Source organism: Triturus cristatus, chromosome 7 (assembly GCF_964204655.1).
Source record: "Triturus cristatus chromosome 7, aTriCri1.1, whole genome shotgun sequence".
Classification (NCBI taxonomy): domain Eukaryota; kingdom Metazoa; phylum Chordata; class Amphibia; order Caudata; family Salamandridae; genus Triturus; species Triturus cristatus.
Window position 1 is genome coordinate 1,747,724,983 of NC_140590.1, and position 20,560 is coordinate 1,747,745,542.

At 44.5% G+C, this 20,560-nt stretch overlaps 1 protein-coding gene and 1 long non-coding RNA gene across 2 annotated transcripts; both read right to left on the reverse strand.

The window, feature by feature from the left end:
• Positions 1-11,532: 11,532 nt before the first annotated feature.
• LOC146812986 (uncharacterized) lies at positions 11,533-12,548 on the reverse strand. The gene is made up of 2 exons (XR_014965999.1): positions 12,465-12,548; positions 11,533-12,005 (listed from the first exon to the last, which is right to left on the reverse strand). It is a non-coding gene; the product is annotated as an uncharacterized LOC146812986 (long non-coding RNA).
• A 25-nt stretch (positions 12,549-12,573) lies between these two features.
• Positions 12,574-16,559, reverse strand: LOC146812987 (uncharacterized). The gene is made up of 4 exons (XM_085614660.1): positions 13,627-16,559; positions 13,186-13,317; positions 12,943-13,044; positions 12,574-12,757 (listed from the first exon to the last, which is right to left on the reverse strand). The coding sequence occupies exon 1, from the start codon at positions 15,681-15,683 to the stop codon at positions 14,103-14,105; it is 1,581 nt and encodes a 526-aa protein (XP_085470786.1). The 5' UTR covers positions 15,684-16,559; the 3' UTR covers positions 12,574-12,757; positions 12,943-13,044; positions 13,186-13,317; positions 13,627-14,102.
• Positions 16,560-20,560: the final 4,001 nt, after the last annotated feature.

A 20,560-nucleotide genomic window follows, 5' to 3' on the forward strand; every position in this document is an offset into this window, starting at 1 on the left:
AAAGGGTGCGGCTGATGCCGCCATGTCTAGACCATCAAGGTCCGGGACAAACATTTGTATGCCAAAGAGCATCATGTATGGGGTCCGCCCACCCAGAGACCTTCTAGGGAGATTATTAAGTGCACGTTGGACGTTATACAAATGGGCTAGCCAGTTCCAGCCAGTGCCTAAAACCCTAGCTGTCAAAGATTGCTTTAAGTCACGGTTCATTCGCTCCACCACACTATTACCCTCAGGTCGGTAGGGAGACGAAAATTTGACTTAGACCCCCAAATTCCTCATGGCTTCTTTGTACGCCTTAGAGGCGAACGCAGGGCCCTGATCAAAATGAAAGGTACCACATGCAAAACTTCCCACAAAGACACGCAAATCCCTGATGACAGTACGGGCATCAGCACTCCTTTGTGGGCATACCCACAGAAAACAAGTGCACAAATCCACTCCAACAAAGATGTACTTGTACGCAGTATCAGAGGTGAATAGACCGCAGTGATCTAAATAAACACACCCTAGTGGTTTATTAGATATGTACAACTGAGTTTGTGGTGGGCCCGCCGCAGTTGAAGGTTTAATCTGCTGGCAAATGTCACAGTTAAGAACATAAGCGCAAGCTTGTTTATATAAACCGCACCACCAGTAACGTTGTTGTAACAGAGATACAGTAGCTGCAACGCCGGTATGGGCAGACGCCATGCCCTTGTGAGCCGCTAATATCAAAGATGGTCTGCAGTCCGCGTTGGGAATCAATCTGTCACCAACATCGTTAATCCTCACTAACGGGACATTATCAGGACTTAAGCGATAATGGTAACGAGAAGGGAAACCTCGCGGGTATTTTGTCCCCTTCTCTGTAGCAGCAATAGCTGCCAAGATGTCATCATTGATATTACTTTTGGATCTTGTAACTGCTGCCACTAAGTATGTCGCCACTGCTGATTTTGCTGCCTCGTCAGCTAGGCTGTTGCCGACAGCACGGACACCAACTCGTTGGTGACCAAGAGTGTGAATAACATTCACGAGAGGCAGATGTTCTTTAAGTTCTGCCACTCGCACCCAAAGCATTTTATGCTTAATTGTGCTACCTTTGGAATCACTGTAATCATTTTGAGACCAAAAATGTAGATTGTCGTTGTAAGATTGAACACAATAAAACGAGTCACTCACTAGAAGAGTGGTGACCCGAGAATCAGCAAACTCCAGTGCGAGAATCAGAGCACGAAGCTCTGCCAACTGTGCGGTACAATCACCCAATGAATGCGTATGCACGACACCAGATTGGAATTCACCATTAACGAAAGTATCCACCACAATTGCGCAGGCCGCTGAATAGGCATGCTTCGATCCAGTCACCGGTTGCGCAGAACCGTCAGTGTAAATGACACAATGGTAATCCTCGAGCGGGCGCAAGGACAGAGGAGCTGGATGAACGAATTCATACTGTAAGTACTCCTGAGTCTGCAATGCTGCGTCAAAGATATAGGTGACGTCGGGCGATGTCAAGGAAGTGGCCCATTGTATACACCGGGGATGCAAAGCTTTAGAATTCGGTACACTCGCTTTGGTCACTGCCTCAAGAGCAGGATATGGTGTGACCACCAACATGCGTTTCCCTTGCGATAGCGCTCGTTCTTTAAGAATCGCCATCTGAACTGCTGTCGAAACTTTCTCGACAGAGGAAAAGCACAGTTCAGCCGAAGTGTACAGGTGTGATTTGTAGGCAATGGGGACGGTGTCGCCCTCATTGAACGTCAAGTACGGGAAACCCACTGCACCTGGCACAATTCTTAATACAAGGTTAGTGTGGTTATCACGCGTCAGTAAGTATTTTGAAGCAAGAAGGTCAGCTTGCAAAGATTGCAATATAGCTGAATGCTCCAGCAGCCAGCATGATTTGGAAAAAGTAGGTTGTACCAAGGCATAAAGCGGCTTGATACGCTGGGAATAATCAGGAACGTACGTGCGACCGAAATTCAGAAAGCCCAGCAAAGATTGTGATTTTTTCAGTGTTGTAGGAGCACGCAGGCATGTGCATTTCTCTAGGAAGTGCGGAGCCAATCCTCGACCCTCATTGTTGAGTTCGTATTCCAAAAACAACACTGTATACTCAGCAATGTGAGACTTCGCAAAGTTGAACTTGTAACCGAAGTGTGCAAACAAAACAATAATGCGATCAACGCGACACAGATGCGGCCACAACTCGTCATCTGTGAGATAAATATCATCCACATACGAGTACGCATCAGGGTCAATGCTCTCTAACAGAGAGACTACACGAGCGGCAAAGACTCCAGGGCTATTTTTATAGCCCATGGGTAATCTTTTAAAATTTTTTGTTTGCCGCCCGATGTAAACGCCGTCCACTGACTACTAAGAGAGGACAGGTTATGGCTGTAAAAGCCATTGGAAATGTCAAGTGTGGTCTTAAACCGTTTTCTCACGAGACTATCAACGAGAGCAGAACTGTGGGTATTCTGTACTGCGCATGTCCGGCAATGAGAGTTTAAATGCTGGTAATCTAAAACCAGGCGGTACGACCCATCAGGCTTCGTCACAGTGAATAAAGGATTATTCATTGGTGACACACGTTTCAATAAAACCTTGATATTCCAATTGTTCAAGGATTGCCGCGACGTGAGGTCTTGCTTCGCGACGCATGGGATATTGGGGTTGTGGCTGGGGCATGGACCGCAACGGAATCTCATGGCTGGGGGACAATTTATCTCAGCCCACCCGATTACGATACAAAGCCGGTGCTAGCACCAGAGCCCACTCCTCGGCGAACTTCTTAGCTTGGTCCTTTGGCACTGTGTGCGCAAAGGACGGGAAGATCACCTCCTCCCCTCTAGGAGCATCTAAAATGAAAGCCGGGGGCCAGTCTGCCTCTACCAATAAAATATCGTACGAAGAGGTCAGATTATCCCCAAAAATCCCCTGAATTGTATGTTGTATGTCACCTTCAATTAAAAGGACTATATTAGATAGTCTGTCAGGGGGAGCCACTCTAGTGTCCGCAGTTTCTACAGTAATGAACGTGTCAGTTGCTGTCGCCACCAGATATGGACGCAGTGCTTGTCGCACTACTGTAATTTCCACCGTGCTGTCGGGCAGCGTTAGTGCCCATGTCAGGTTCTGAAGCTGCGTCCGCACGATCTGTGGCATACCTCGCTGTTAGCGCAGCAACCTTCTTCTTTTGAAACGGGGGTCGTTGACGTGCAGACTCGTCCTGCTTGCCTTTACCGTCAGTCTGACGGGGTTGCTCACGTCCTTGGGCACCCCGTCCTTTCCCATGGTCTCCGCCACCGGACTCTGAAGCCGATGTTTCCTGTGAAGAATGAGGAGAACGTTGTTCAGAAACCTGAGATCTATCAGGTGACTTAATACTAGAGCGATCGCGCAGATCATATGTGCGTTCACTAGTCAACTGTACGGGTGAGGCAGGACGAGACCCCTGTTTCTGTTGCTGCTTCCCCTGTTTCTTTGCCCGCCAATTTTGTTTTGGAAAATTTGGGCGTTCGTCTTTACCAGACGAGCTCACCTTAGTTTGCTGTACTAAATCAGGAATTATTACAGTTGGTTTAACACCTAAGGCACTGCGGCCTATGGTTCTATAGGCTCCCGCAATTATCTTAGCGAACTCCTTAGGCCTGTCGAGTTCGTCCACGCGGTCCAACTTATTAGCCACTTGGAACTGAATGGCGCCCTTGAGCCTGCCCATTACCATGGAAGCAACCACATCGAACACTGTGGTGGCTCAAGGAATGCAGCCATCAACATAGGAATACGCTGAGGACATTGCAGAACATGTGCCATTATCGGGTCCGGTAGAGCATTCACGTCCGGTTGCGCACTTGATGGGAGTGTCAAACACGCATTCTTCTCTGCAAAAACGTCATCAGAGGACAGGTAAGATGTAGTTCATCCAGACTGGTCGAAATGACAAGAACCAAGATGCACTTAGTTCTCTTAGGCGAGGCATGCCTAGATGTTGTACCATACGGTCACGGTATTTACGCTCCAGGAGTGCTTTTTCCATCTCCTTGGTGGCTGGGACGTCCATTGTGTAGCAGATAAAAGACAATCAGGATACCTGCTATTAGAAACAGGATTAGCAGAAGTCCTCCAAAGATGCTGCCGAATATGGAGTGTATGAAGTTTGGTATAACTCAAAGTACCGTCTGAATGCTGCTTATAAGTCCAGAACCTATGGTCTTAAATAGGTGAACAATGCCGCTCGTATCAGACATATTAAAGATACGATTTATCATTCCTGCGAAGTGGTAAGGGAAGTTACTATGAATAAGCGCCTATATCTCTGCTGAAGACCTTGCGATCTGGAGATTAAAAGTCTCTCGAGCAGAGGTTAAGGGCACAGACTTCTGTAGAAGCATGGCTTTCATTCTACTCAGAGTATCAAACCATATTAAAGAAACATTCAGTGAAGGCCATAACGGCGCCTCCCTGACTGTATTTGTCGGTGGAAACAATACTTGCATACAACAAGCATCCCTGGAGCTCAAGGTTACCAGATATGCGATATTCCACAGCAGCCTTGACTGTTCAGCATCAAGTAACTCCCATTTGAAAGTAGCCTAAATGCTGGAGTAATCACTGCAGCTGGGGCACCCCTTAGATGACAGGACAAGTTTGCTATAAAACCATTACAAGCTCCATGCAGAGTTATATCCTGACATATGAGTGATCCACTTAAAGCGATCTCACAGCTTGCAACGCCAAGAAATACTTCTCGATCCCCACTCCGGCATCAAAATCTGTATGGTAATTCCCAAGATTCCTTACCCATTTTTTCATATCTGCCTGCCTGTTTTTGTTCAAGGCAATACTGAAACTGAAAGGTAGTGACCAGTAGAGTTCTGTGGCCACGGATTAGCCATTCCGTGGATGGTGATTCTGCCACTGTAAATGGTAACCTATCCAGTTTTTCAATACGCAGCATTGTATATTTTGCTCCCCTTTGTGCCATTTCTATCTGTTTATATGTTAGATTGTATAAAGAAAACAAAGACGTGCTGTTGTTGAAACGCCAAAGCACATAGCCTGCATGCAAAGATTGCAGCGTCCATCTTAACAACATAATAGAACGTAATTGAGATTTCCCATGTTGTAATATGGCTAAATCCTGTTCTAGTATGTCTATCACAGAAGATACAATGTTGCCTAAGGAATATATCCTGGAGGTCAATGTAGTTAACCAATTTTCTACCACAGCTAGAGATATTTGTAGATTGATACGGCCTATCTCCCATAGTCTCTCTGCGGCCTCTCGTTGGGATATTGTCCACATTTTATTGTAGGCAGCATAAATGCCAGCATATATGAAATGTTTTTGGCATGGCTTCCTGGGACCTAGTAAAAAATCCCTAAGATCCATATCCTGTGTGAGTAAGGATAAGTGTTGTTTCACATGTGTGAGCATTGAGGTTTTTAGCCAATCGAGGCACAACTTCCCAACACTGTATGACGTCACTACCCCTGGATGTTGTCTCTGCACATAGCATGGATCTGGCGTACGGATACTAAACCCTTCGGTTTTACCCATGAATCTCGTCTGACAACTATTTGTGTCTGTGGGCCAAATAAACCATTTCTTCAAATCGGGGTCTGATTTCTTGTATGATGTCATCTATTTGAATTTCTTCCTGTGATGTTATGTTACCCTTGGTGTGTGATGGAGCTGGTATCCGAGGTGTGTTCAAGTCTTTGTTCTTGGCTAGTCCAAGGCAAGACGTCTGTTGCACTGTCTCGTTCAAAAACATCATTTGTTGAGGGATGAGGCATGCTCTAAATAAAACTTCTATCCCCTGCACCTGCCAATCTCTAGTACCCCAGACAGATTTTAGGTCTATGGTGTCTTTCCATAAGTCAAAACCTTGTTCAGACAACTGGGCAATAAAGGACGCAGAATAAATCGGTTTGGTGTTTAACATATTTTTCTGTGCTGATGTTGGTGTAACCTTATAATAATATGAGGTTGGGTCAGACATATTGAACCCCGAAAAATATGGAAACTTGTGTAAATGTTTTTGAACTGCCATTTGGCGGTGTTGGACAATGTTCCCACTGGTAGAATGTGAACACATTTCTAGGATTTGCAGATTTATCCATAAAGTGAAGACCATAATGTTGATAACAATACATAGTTTCATAATCTGATGTGCCTTCCAATGTTTCACTATTAGAAAATGCAGCAGATTTTTCCAAATCAGACAACATGTTATCTACAATTTCAAAATCACAATCATCGGAAAATTTACTTGAGGTAATATCACTTAATGATATTTTAAATAAATAAGGAATTTGTAAAAGTTCGGTCGGGCCAAATATATCAAAATCAACCTTGTCCCACACCATACCATCCGGTATAGGAACTGCTGTAATGTTTACTGATGACAAGTCTCTTTAATCTCAATGAGATGATTGATGTGGTTTTAAAAGTAAATTCACATTTTGGGCTGCAGTGCTTCGCCGAATGTATTGTCCATTAATAAGCATGTTAAAAACTATCACTAAACCAAACCAGAAATGAATGAAAAGTACCCCGGTAATTATCCATAGTTCCACCCATGGTGATACCAGGTAAGTTCTTTTAAGAAAGTTCATAAACACTTTAACTTGCTGCTTGCGTGATTTTTGGGCTGGCGTCGTTTCAGGTTCACTTGGATCCAAAGAAAACGTATCAAAGTTTATGAAGTAGCAAGAAGTAATTTGATCAATAGTGGGAATTGCATCAGGATTTGTTGAAATCGTACTTTGCTCTTGTCGAGGCATGTTGACGTAGACATCTGTATTTGGTCTAATAGCAATTTGTCTGTTATTTTGAGTTTTATTTTGAAGTTGAACTTCAGGTTCAGGCTCAAGAGGAACGAGTTCCATAGCATTGTTGCATAGTCCATCATTCCGTACAGAAGGCTCTTCGAACGTGACGAGTCTTTCCGTTTAAACTTCTTGAATTGTTCACGTGTTGTCTTTGTGTACAGTGTGGTCCTGCCTTATGTGGCCTATGTGCTGCGACGTGTATAAGGCGGCCATCTGTTACCAAGGAGACGTTGATGAATAGGATGATGTTCCAGCAGCAGCTGAACGATCTGATGAATATTGACATAGATTCAGATTTTGACTAGTGCTTGCCTACATGAGGGCAAAAGGAGGGTCTGAGGTTCCGTATGAGACGGGACCGCACTTTTGAGTGGTAACGAATATGGATGAGTTTGGTATCTACGAACCGCAAATGACGAGTATAATGGGTGTACGCAGTTTCGCTATGCAGCCACGTATGGTTCGTCTCATTTTTGGGTTTGTTCATCTGAACCCTCGGGTTCCATTTTAGATACAGCATCCATTTTGTTTCTTGCCCTCAGGTAGCCAGCGAACGGGCTTCTTGTCCGCTCCGTGACCCTGGGACTCTCAAGCTTACACGAAGGACACATGTTTCTTTGAGGTGACTTTTACGATGAGGGAAACGACACGACTAAGGCAGATGGCCCCGCTCGAGGCTCATCTTGCCGCGCCGGTCTATTGTTTCAGCCATGCATACATTAGACACGAGGTCTTTGACTCCTCTATCAAGTTTCCTTTATTACCCTAACACTCTTTTCTAACCTGTTGTGCATCCTTGTCCTTTCCTTGCATCTGTTTTTCGTCCTTCCTCTTAATGTGTTTATGGTTAGGATGGAATGTGTTTATTGCGGAGGAAATATGTTTTTACAGTTGGGAACCGGCAAGACTGTCGTAATCATGTTCCGGCCTCCTGAAACATGAACGCGACCCTTTTGAAGTTTATTGTGGGAACTGAGTTGTAACCTTTGTTCGCCATACTGCGCTATGGCAAAAACCTGTATAAAAGGACCGACCCACTTCTACGAATTTGAAGCAGTCTCCGAGAACCTACACGTTGTGTACTTCTTGTGACCTCTGTATCCCTGCAGTAAATAAACGCTGATCTCTGACGTCGCTGGAAGTGTCCCGTGTCTCTGTGTTTAGTACGCCAGAACAGGTAACCCACGAAGGTTTCAGGTGTTGTTCCCTGGCACCACTGGGTCTTAAGAATAACCCAGTCCTTCACAGGCTTTCTGTAGGATGGCCCAAATTCTCTCTTATCTGCTATTTTGTCTCTGACCAGATCCCCTACTTTTGGGATCCAGACAGGTCTTGCCAGACTGATTTGACTTCCCAAGTGGTGGTCTGTTTCAGGTGGACATTGCTTCGTTGTGTCTTGGATTTATCTGGATCCTGTAACACAGCCAAACGATCATGGATGTCAAAAGGCTTTTTATCCGCCACTGCCCCTTCACAACCAAGATCAGGTACCCACATTCTTGTTTATAAACCTAGGGGGTAGCTGTTCCTCAGAATGAATAAATGAATAGAAGGGAAACCAGGTTGGTAATTGAAGCTCACACGCAAAACAAGTCAATGTGAGTGGTAGAGGGATTTCTCCTATAGTTTTTAGTGCCCTCACACACCCTAGCGGATGTCATGCTTCATCATAGGGCGATGCTCCTCGTGGGGGTGGGTCTGCATTCCGTCACGGGCCCCGCAAGAGGGCTCTTTAACAGAGATCTTTTGAAGGAGTCGCCGCAGTTGTGCATGGGTGTGTGTGGGCCTTTAAAAGGGAAGTGAAAGTGTGTTAAAATCTCTAATTAGAGTACCTAACAGCGCTTGGACGCATCTTCCATTAATTATAAGGTACCTTAGATTCACAGGCTCCTCCTGGAATCTTCTTGTTCTTTCAACCACATCACTTTACTCTTTTTCCACTGGTCCTGATGAAGCGCCAACGGATCCCTTAAGGACCAACATTGAGCGCGAAACATGTTGACCCTATTTTGAACTCTCAACACTATTACACCAATCCTGTGAGCAGCAGCTAGTCACACACCTGCCCTCTAGATTCTTTCCCAAGAGGCACTCCAGGATCCACTTAATTTTAACTTACTGATTGGACCCGTGAAAAAAAACTTTGGTTCAGGGTCCCATCTAGTGATTTTAACACACTCTTTCACTTCCCTTTTAGAGGCCCACACACACCCATGCACAAATGCTTGTGTCTTTAAATTTGGGTTGTACCTGTATTCTACATCTGTTGCAGTGAGAGAATGAGCCCATTGTATCCATCTCGGATGTAAGGCTTTAGCGCTAGGAACGCTCGCCTTTGTCGCAGCCTCTAAGGCTGGAACTGGAGTCACTAGTATTATTCGTTTCTCCTGAGCCAGTGCTCTTTCTCTCACTACAGCAGTCTGTACCGCTGTTAGAATCCTTTATATAGATGCGAAGCGCATCTCAGCATTTGTGTATAAATGTGACATGTATGCTATTGGTACTGCTTCACCTTCATTATACATTAGATAGGTGTACCCAGATTGACCAGCAACTATACAGATCACCAAGTTGCGTATGTTTTACGGGTGTCTGCAAGTGTTTGGAAGCTATCATGTCAGCTTGTAAGGAACAAAGTGTATCTGTGTGTTCCGGTGTCCAATGTTTAAGGGAAAAATCAGGTTTTATTAAGTCGTAGAAAGGTTTTACTATTTCTGCGTAATCTAAAATGTATGTTCTACCACAATTTAGGAAACCCAGAATTGACTACATTTTTAAGTGATTTTGGAGGTTGGAGCAGCACGCATTTTTCTAAAGAATTGGCTGCTAGGCTTTTCCCTTCACTTGAAACCTCATATCCTAAAAACAGGACACTAAGGTGGGCAGATTTAGAATTGTTAAAGTTGAATTTGTAGCCCTCAGATGCAAATCCCAAAATTATGGTGTTCACTCTGTTCAAGTGTTCCTCTAGGCCATCGTCCATTAGATAAATATCATCCTCATAAGACAATGCCTCTTGATCCAAATTTTGAAGTAACTCAGTTACCGTAGCCGAAAACAACCCGGGCTGTTCTTATACCCTTGGGGGAGTCGATAAAATTGCTCTGCGTCCCTAGTGCTTAGAAGGCTGTTAGATACCTGCTTTCAGGTGCTATATTTTGGCAGAAAAAAACATTTGAGATATCAAGTGTTGTTTTATAATTTTTCCGCACTATGTTATTCATTAATGCGGCACTGTGTGCATTTTGAACTGCAAATGTCTTAGTGCAAGTGTTTAAATGTTGTAATCTAAAACTAGACAATATGAGTTGTCCGGTTTCATGACTGGAAACAAAGTATTGTTCATTTAAGAGGTGCAAGTTTCAATCACCCCCTGGTTTTCAAGTTGATCTAAGATCTCCCTGACCGGTTTTGTAGCTTCTTGCTTTATTGGATACTGCCTCTGTGCAGTTGGGAGTATTTTTGAAAGGAATTATGTGGTGGGTTGAATCCTCATCCCATCCAACATGGTTCCTGTATAATGCCGGAGCCTGGGCAACCGCCCACTCCTGCACATAAAGTGTGTTGTAAGTGCCTGGGAATATGGTCCGACAATGCGGGCATAATTACCGTTTCCCCTTTAGGGCAACCCATGATGAATGCTGGCCAGCAATCTTGTTCAGCTAACAAAATGTCATAGTCAAATGTTAGGTTCTTCCAAAAGACCTTACTGTTCTACATTTCTCACCCTCCATCTGGAGCGTTATTTCATTTACTTCATGTGAGACACTTACCCTAGTATCGGGTGTTTCTACCGTGATATAATCATTCAAATCCGCTGTCACCAGAATTTCCATCAGGTTCTGGCGAGCTATTGTTACTTCTGCCGCACTTTCTAGCATCGTCAGAGCCCATTCCCGGTTCAGTAGTCGAGTCCTCAGAATTCTGGGCATGTCTGATCTTTAGACCTGCAACTTTCCTATTTTTGAACTGTGGCTTTTGCTTTGGTTTTCCTTTTTTAGAAGTGTAATATTGAGCGTGCTGCTTGTCTCAGGACTTTGTTCGCTCTTCTTGTCTGTCTGACCGTCCTTCTCTCTCAAGAGTTTTTCAATGAACCCTGAAAGGAACAAGAGGAACGTGTATCAGTATCCTGATACCTGTCAAGTTTCCTAATGTTATCCCTATTCCTTAGGTTATACTTCTTTTCAGAGGGCTCCTGTGGAGGAGACCTACCTCAGGATTGAGATCTATTTCCTTTAATGTTTTGTTGTTTTTTATTATCCCACTTCTTCTTAGTTGAGGCAGGTGTCTGCTTGGAAGTGTCCTTTTGCAGACCTGCCCATCAGTTGTGGTTTCAATGCTTTCCCAACCAAATTGTCTCTGCCTAATTCTGCATATGCAGTTTCAATTATTCTTGGTAGTTCGTATTCCTGTTCTAAAGGACCGAACGTTCTTAGGCGTTGGTAGATAGCCACTGAAGCTACTTTCCCTTTAATATCAGCTAGTATTATGGCTGATGTCCACTAGAAACAGGGGTACCCCAATTAGGATAATAAGGTAGAGCGAAGGGGAAAATAAGCTCATCAACAACTCAAGAAAAATATGCTCTACCTAAACATATATCAATGGATCAGGAAGATCTCTCTGATTAAATAAACAAATTTGCCACCATAAAGAGAGGAACACACACTCATAGAAGGCATCAGGCAGTTGATAAAGAAGATTTATGATATTTTTATTATTGTTTTTTTTATATAAATCATATAAGATAACGAATTCAATCAGTGAGTTAACACATAGCTCCTAAACAGAAAATGAATGCACATATGATAATTGATAATACACAATACACATAGTAATCAAAAAGTGGGCCCCCTTCGGGGGTAGAAAAGAGTGAATGTATAATTAAATAACAATCAAATGATCAGGCATACAATACATTCATACACAATCAACCTTAAATGGTAAAAACATACATTGACTCTTAATTAAAAGTAGAGGGACAAAAACAGTGAGCAGAGGGGAAATCTCCTCGTGGTGAAAGGGTGTCTAGGATCAGGCACCGCTAGCTCATAGGGGGGGGGATGCGTCAGGACAAATGCAGTGGGACACGCCGACGCGCGTTTCGGTGCAATCACCCATAAAAATGGGGTGCCACCTTCTTCAGGGCGTTTTCTTTGATGTCAGGGGGCCTACAGATATATAACATATAAAAGATTTAAGAAAAAAGAAATAGAAGAGAGATAATGAATAACAACACATAATAGGAGCTTTACACATACTAATAGATAGTGCAGTAAATCTAAAGTAAATCAAAAATAATGATGCAACAACTTAATTCTCATGTCACAGATAGACCAGACTTTAGGTGGCAAATAAATATTCATATTCGGTACAAAAAAAGTGAATTAAAAATTAAAAATTTTGACCAATGTTCAAAGAGCAATCCAAATCTGGAGAAACAATATTGCTGCACCTCGTTGGTCATCTAGCATGGGATGGACCACCCATGGATGAACCAAAAACAGATCAGAAAAACTACGCATCAACAGGATAAGAAAATCAAACAATGAAACTATGTTCACTTCTGAGAGAGAGAAATTAATAAGTAAAAAATGATTATAGATATAAATAATATAATGGGGCCTCACCCAACTCAGGTAAATGGGAAGCTTCAAGGATGGTAGTGGTAGATGGCAATAAGGGAAAAGGATAGTACCACTTGCGTTGGGGTTCTAGAAAGTAGAAACAATTAGAAAATAGAATCAGATAAGTCAACAATAGAGCTTACTAGTAACCCAATCTAGAAATAAGGATAGAGAAGCAAAGGGGGGGATGGGGCTTGCCTTTAGATATGAGCGACTGAGGCGGTCATAGGATAAGTCTTCTAAGTTCATGTAGGTTCCATATGATATAAAGAAAACGGTAGTTGACTGGAACGTTCCTATAGGGTTAAGAGAACAGGCTGAATGATACTGACGAAAATAGAACACGGGTGAAGCATCAGTTTCAGTAAATAAATGGACGGCATCAGCTCGGTAAACAAGCATAAACCAATAAAAAAAGGATAGACTAAACAACACATGAAGTGCGTTTAGAGGATGATAGTAATGAAAGTGCAAATATTACCTGTGGGCAAGTATAATATAGAGCTTTAAAATGGAGGCTCTTAAATTCTTAAAGAAAATCCCCTCGGGTCGGGAAGTCAGTTCCGTGATGTCCGTGGGTTAACTGAGAAGAATATATAAACCGGAATAAGTTTTGGAGTCAAACAACTAAGTAAACATGAATAATGACCAGGGAGTGTAAACATTAACAACGAAAAAGGATAGCCCAAACAATCAAAACGTTGAAAATGAGGTTTCATAATACCTTGGGAGGGTCTGAATACCAAGCCTGAACGTTTATAAATCCAATTCACAGAGGAAATGGTAACGTGGAATCTCCGAAGGTTCGTCGCTTAATGGCAGGTAAAGTAAGAAATGAAGAGCGTTGACGTAGTTGCTAAAAGTAATGAAAACATTATTTATGAGCAAAGAATAAAGGAGTACGTCCTCGCTGACATGCAAAGCTATGGCCGCAGGGGCGCGGGGGAGATACTGAAAGCTGCATGCGATGGAGGCAAACAGCTGAATGTAATTAAAGAAACAGTCTGCGCCGGAGACAACATATGCGCGAAGCAAAGAGGAATGCGTCCTCGCTGACATACAGGACTATAGCCGCAGAGGCGCGGGGGAGAAGATAAACTGCATGCGATAAAGGCTAAAAGGCTGAACTTAATTAAAGGAGCGATCAGCGTCGCCGAGAAAGTACCTTAGTGAACGCTTCATCAAGTTCAGAGCCGACACGGGGCTCATCGGTCAGAGTAGAGGAACAGGTTGCTGTGGCCAGGAACCGCGGGAAACGAAGGGTGAAACGTCAGAATTTTAAATATGATCGCCAGCCAATAGCAGGATAGCATGGTCTCACCGGGCAGGGGCCAATCAAGGAAGAGCAAAGTCGGAATAAAAAAAGATTGAAAATCAATTCTCGGAAATAGGAATAAACCAAGGGCTAGATGGAAAATGCAAATGACAAGCTGAGATGGGAGAAGGTATCTCGCTCGTTAGACAGAAAAGCAAAATTACGAGAAAAAGATGTGACAAGTAATTTAAACAGCATCAAATAAAGGAACCATGTAACACACGGTCAAAGTGGGTGTGTGATGGGGTGAACCGGGGGGGACAGCAGAAAGTAATAGATTAACAACGCAGGGTGGCCACGTTGGTGGAAATACCAAACACGGAGATTCATAAAATTGCGTTTTCCCATGGAAGGGATTCGTTGAGGCCGTTTTTCTGGGAGTCTAGAAGAAAAATCCAAAAAACCTCCCGTTTTTTGCGGATATTGGTGATATTGGCGCCCTTATGGCACTGAATTTTTTCCAAGATAGAATAGCGTAAATCGCTTTCAATGTGTCCGGCCTCTTGCCAATGGGAGACGAGTGGGGCTGAGAGGTTGTTCCTTCTGATATTTGATTTATGCTCCCCGATGCGTATCCTGCATTCCCTGCCTGTTTCCCCGACATAGGGTAGTTCACAGGGGCACAGGATAACGTAGATGACGTTGGCGGTCCGGCAATTGGTCATAGCACCCAGTTCAACTGAGCGATGGCGGAAGTTGATCTTCTCGCCAACCATGGTGTTGGCGCATGCATGACATGTACCACATTTGTGGTGGCCTCGGATCGGTTGGTTGCCCGTGATGGATCGTTGTGCCAGTGATGGCTTGGAGCTGTCATATTTGGCCTTGACTAATAAATTCCTCAAGTTTTTATTGCGTCTAAAGGCAAATAGTGGTTTGCGGATCCTGGGAGTGTTGGCATCAAGATTGAGAAGATGCCATTGAGAGTTTACAATGTGTCGGATTTTGTTGTTAAGTGCCGAATGTTTGGTAATGCATATCAGTTGCTCCGTTTGTTTTTTCTCCTTGGGGGTAAACAGAACGTCACGGTTGTAGTAGCGTGCTCGTTTGAAGGCATCGCGCACTACTTTCTTCGGGTATCCTCTTTGGATAAATTTAAGCTTCATGTTTTCTGAATGATGGAGATAATCTTGAACAGTGGTACAATTTCTGCGCAGCCGGAGAAACTGACCAAATGGAATGCTGTTCTTTTGACTGGGTGGGTGGAAACTGTCGAAGTGGAGGTGGGTATTCCTAGATGTAGGTTTGGTGAAAAGTGAAACTTTCAGTAGGGCATTTTCATGCTTGACTACCACGTCCAGGAATTCCAACATGGTGTTGCTGATTTGGGCAGTGAATTTCAAGTTTGAATCAGCAAGATTGATCCAAATTAAAAATTCATCTAAGACATCTCTCTCGCCCTGCCACACGAAAAAGATGTCGTCGATAAATCGTGCCCAGTATCGAATATTTTCATAATATGGGGCCACTTCATTGTAGATGTTCTTTTTTTCGAAGTGCCCCATGTAAAGACAGGCTACACTAGGGGCACAAGTGGCCCCCATGCTAACTCCTTTGATTTGATGATAGATGTCTCCATCAAATTCAAAGTAGTTTTCCTCTAGCACTGTTCTGAGGCAATCAACGAGAAAAATGCCGTTGTGTAATGTAGTTTGAGTTTCCAAGATGTCTTTGATGACAGTAAGAGCATCTTTTTGAGGGATATTAGAATATAAAGATTCGATATCCATCGATACTAGGAATTCTCTTTGATGGTTGAATTGAAGACCCTCAATCTTGGATATAAAATGTCCGGTGTCTTTGACATAAGATTCCAGATTGGTCACTATTGGTTGAAGAAATTTGTCAATGTATTTCGACAGTGGTATTATGGCTGATACCTGGGCATAGTTACTTAGTAACTTCATCCGTATGTTCTGAGCAGGCTCTGCTCCGTACTCGTTCTGTATTTCTCTTAATACGTCTGGTACTACCGCTAATGAAAGAATACCATCAGTCCTGGAATAAATGGCAGCAAAGACTATACCCCAAGTAGTACAATCCTCTACTTGTGGTTATCCCCATGGGTAAGCAGATTGTGAGCATTCTGTGTTTTTCACATGGGGTAGTATTCGGGAATACTGCCCCGAGCTGCGTTATTTTCTGAGCTACCCAGAGTGGCATTTGTTCATGTTTAGAGGGCTTTTTACCCATCACTGCGTTTAATGTTTGTGGTGTGAATTTAGTTGCTGTACCCTGATCTTGAGTTCCATTTGTTGCAACTATTGCTAATTGGACTGTAAATGTCCTCATGACGAATTGCATCAAGTCTCTATAGATTTTAATTAAATCTTTTGTGTTGTATGATTAAGTCTCCTGGTGGCATTGTGTCAATGTCAGGATGTGGTGTGTAGGCCGGTAATATCGCCCATGTTTCCCCTTCTCCTCCGAGCAGGCCGAGTCTCACTCTTCTTCTTGTGTGGTGTAGGGCACCTTTAAACCAGTATAAATGTTCCTGGTACGTGAGCGGAACCTCAATGTCCTCAAACAGACAATATTCTGCGGGTGCATCTCCTTCTGTATAGTAGTGAAATGTCTGTGTTCTTGCATCTGCTGCTGGGAATGTAACCCACGAATAAAATACCTCTGTTTTGTTTGATTCCTGCGCCTCAATCACGAAATCTACTATGCCACCCCTAGCTGATAATCCATTCTCTAGCAATTTCAAGGTGACTATATTTCTAAATTTGTCTGCAATTGGAATTGCGTCTGCATCTTCTCCGGCTGAGATATGTAGACCTATTCTTTTGTTATCTCTGTTCTCAGTCATTTTGTAAGGAAGACGTTTTCCAGGGGAACTAATATAAGGTGTTTATGCACAATTTAGGGACACTGTGTCCTTCAAGCTTGATAAACCAACAGCCAATAACGAATAGTTTCTTACCTGTCGGTGTAGTTTTGCAGCTTGAAGATCTTTCTGGATTCACTATGCTGTGCATTATTCCGCGATCTGGTGGTTGGGTCCGGATTCGTAGTCTTTGTTTTTTTTTGTTTTTTTTTTTGTTTTTTTGTAGCCCAGGTGAGCGTCGACGTCCCACCATTTGGTGTACCTCTTGTGACGTCGGCGTGCTTCCTGCGGAAGTCCCACCTTTAGGGCGCCATCTTCGGGTTCTTTTTTCCCTTCCTTTCTCTTTTTTGTTTTTTTTGCCCTAGGCGTTAAGTATCTTCCTTATATATCCTCTCAGTTTTATCCTGTTATTTCAGTCTTTGTCCTTCCACCCTTTTTTCTCCTGCCTCATCTTCCTGGCGGAGGTGGGTGGGTTCGCTAGTGAATCCAGAAAGATCTTCAAGCTGCAAAACTACACCGACAGGTAAGAAACTATTCGTTTTGCAGCGTGAATCTTTCTGGATTCACTATGCTGTGCATAGATTTTGTAGCGGTTTGTTATCTCTGTGGCGGCTGGGTGGAAGATGAGCGTTGTTCGTTGAATATATGTTGAAGCACCTTCTGTCCTACTTGTGCTTCCTTGTTCATCTGTATATCCACGCAGTAGTGCTTGGTGAACGTGTGCACCGAAGCCCATGTTGCAGCCAGGCATATGTCTTGAATGGGTGTATTTGCCAGAAAGGCAATTGTTGCTCCCTTCTTCCTTGTGGAGTGGGCCCGTGGCCCCTCAGATAGTTCTTGCCCCACCAGTTTGTGGCAGAATTGTATTGTTAGCGCAATCCATCGTGCGATGAAGCTTTTTGTCACTGGTCTACCCAGGAAGCTCGTTGTGAAGGACACAAAAAACTGTTTGGTTTTCCTGTGTTCTTTTGTCCTCTCGATGTAGTGCATCACCGCCCTTCTGGCGTCTAGAGTGTGCAGTGCCCTTTCTGCGCTTGTTGCTGGGTCCTGAAAGAAACCTGGTATTTGAATTGTTTGATTTAAATGGAATGCTGATACCACCTTTGGCATGAAGTGTGGGTCCGTTCTCATTACGACCCTGTCCTTGTGTATCTGGATGTAGGGCTCTTGCAGCGTTAGCGCTTGCAACTCGCTTACTCTGTGCAGTGAGGTTATTGCCACCAGAAAGGCTGTCTTCATTGTCAGCATTTGGAGGGAGGCCTTGTGCATGGGCTCAAAGGGCGCTTTCATAAGTTCCGTCAGGACTATGTTGAGGTTCCATGCCGGAGGCGACTTCCTCTTTGGTGGCGCTATTCTTTTTGCCCCTTCCAGGAATCTCTTTACTACCCGTGACGTAAAGAAGCTTCCTCCTGTCTCACCTCGTGTATAAGCTACGATCGCCGCTAGGTGTACCCTCAGTGACGATGAGCAAAGTTTTGCCTTTAGAAGGTGTGTGAGGTATCTAAGCACCGTTGATTCCTTTGTCATTTTTCCTTGCAGTTTATTTTTGCTGCACCACATTGTGAACCTTTTCCACTTTTCCCCATAACATTTCCGTGTTGTTGGTCTCCTTGCCTCCCGCAGCACTCGCATAGTGCTTGGAGGTAGTTTAAGGTGTGCGAACTCTGTCTTCAGGAGCCAAGCTGCCAGTCCGAGGCTCTCTGGCTCTGGGTGTAGAACCTCTCCGTTCTGCATGGAGAGCAAGTCCTTTATTTTTGTGAATTTGTGTGGAGATCCCTGTGCCATTTCCACTATTTGTGAGTACCATGTCTGTCTCGCCCACTGTGGTGCCACCAGGATCATTGTCATGTTGCTGGTCTTGCACTTGTGGAGTACCCTGTGCATCAGTGGTATTGGTGGAAAAGCGTATGCAAATGTCCTTGACCAACTTATCCATAGGGCATTCCCCAGGGATTGTTTTTCTGGTTGTCTGGATGCGAAGTTTCGGCATTTTTCATTCAGGCGTGTTGCAAACAGGTCTATTGTCGGTGTACCCCACCTTTTGAATAGCCTTTGCGTTTCCTGTCCATTGAGCTCCCACTCGTGGGATGCCGAGGTCTGCCTGCTGAGCCAATCGGCTTCCACATTGTCTTTCCTTGGTAGGTGTATCGCCAGCAGGTCTATTTTGAGTGGGATGGCCCATCTCCAAATCTCTTGTGCCAGAGTTGAAAGTGTGTTCCTCCCTGCTTGTTGATATAGAACATTGTGGTAGTATTGTCCGTCTGTATCAACACCATTTGGTTGTATAGCTGCCTCTGGAAGGCCTTCAGGGCTAGCAGTACGGTCTTCAATTCCAGGTAGTTGATGTGTCTGACCTCATCTGCTGGAGTCCACAGACCCCTCACTCTGAGCTTGTTCATGTGCGCCCCCATCCTATCTGGGATGCGTCTGTGGTAATGGTCACAGTTGGGCTTGGTGGTGTCAAGGGCTTTCCTACAGTTATGTTCTCCCTGTTCCACCATGCTATCTCCTCTTGCACTGCGTGCGTAACAACCACTAGATCCTCCCAACTTCCGTTCGCTTATGACCATTGTTGTTGCAGCCATTCCTGGAACGGTCTCATGTGAAGCCGTACATTGGGGACTAGGTGAATGCATGACGCCATCATGCCCATGATCTTGCTCGCTGTTCTCACTGTCAGAGCTCGCCCCTTCTGGTAGAGACGCGTCTCCTTCAGCAGGGCTACCGTTCTCCTGTCGCTGGGCATGACTGTTTTGTCTAAGGTGTTGATCTGCGCTCCCAGGAAGATCTTCACCTGTTCTGGTTCCATTGACTTTCCCCAGTGTATCGAGAACCCCAGGCTTGTTAGTGTTCTTGTCACCCGCTCTGCGTGCTCCTCGCACTTGTCACGAGTACTTGCTTTGATCAGCCAGTCGTCTAGGTAAGGATACACATGAATCCCTTCTCTCCTCAGGTACGCTGCTACTGCTGCAAGGCATTTCGTGAAAACCCTTGGTGCGGACTTTAGACCGAATGCCAGGGTTGTGAATTGGTAATGGTCCTGGGTGATATTGAACCTTAACAGGTTCTTGTGGCGCCTGTTCATCGGGATGTGCAGGTAGGCATCTTTGAAATCCACGGTGGACATGTAGTCTCCGCCTTGTATTTGAGGTAGCACTTCTTGTAGCGATGTCATTTTGAATTTTTGTGTCTTTATGAATTTGTTTAGGAATCGTAGATCCAGGATGGGTCTTAGTGTTTCGTCCACCTTTGGGACCAGGAAGTAGTTTGAGTACATTCCCTTGGCACTGGTTCTATGGCCTCCTTTTGGAGTAGTTGTTGTGCCTCTTCCCTGAGTTGAGCAAGCTCTTGACCAGAGCGTTGTCTTCTCTTTGGTTTCCTGTTTGGAGGCCTTTTCTCCAACTCTATGCAGTATCCGTGCTGTATGACGTTGAGTATCTATTTGTCTGTGGTTATTTTTTGCCATTGTTGAAGGTAAAGTCCCAGTCTTCCACCTACCGGTGTTGTATGCTCGTAGGCGCTTGTTTTGTGTACCCCCCTCACTGTGTTCATTTTGCGCTTCACCCCTCGGGGTATACTGGGAGTGAGCGTCTCCTTGCGTGCAAAGTCACTTAGAAGAGGGTTGGTCTCCCCCTCTTCTTCGGCCACGTCCGTTTCCCCTCCCGCAAAAGGACTGGCCTCGAGGTTGGTACTGCCAGTTCTGCTTCTGCTGTCCTTGTTGGCTGTGACTGTCACCCTGCTGTCCTTGCTGGAATGCTTGGTGTGACGTTCCCTGCTGGTTACCTCCCCTTCCGTAGGGTCTCCGAGCTGGGGTGCCTCTTCTCATCCCTCTGAATTGCAGGGCCCCCATGGACCTTGCCGTCTCATTTTCCTTCTTCAGTTGGGAGAGCTTCTCGTCCACCGGTGCCCCGAACAGCGTTTCACCATTGAACGGGGTGTTCAGTATGTTGTTCTGGA

Coding starts and splice junctions, on each gene's coding strand:
- LOC146812987 (XM_085614660.1), bottom strand. CDS start 15,683: ATGAAGTTACTAAGTAACTATGCCCAGGTATCAGCCATAATACCACTG.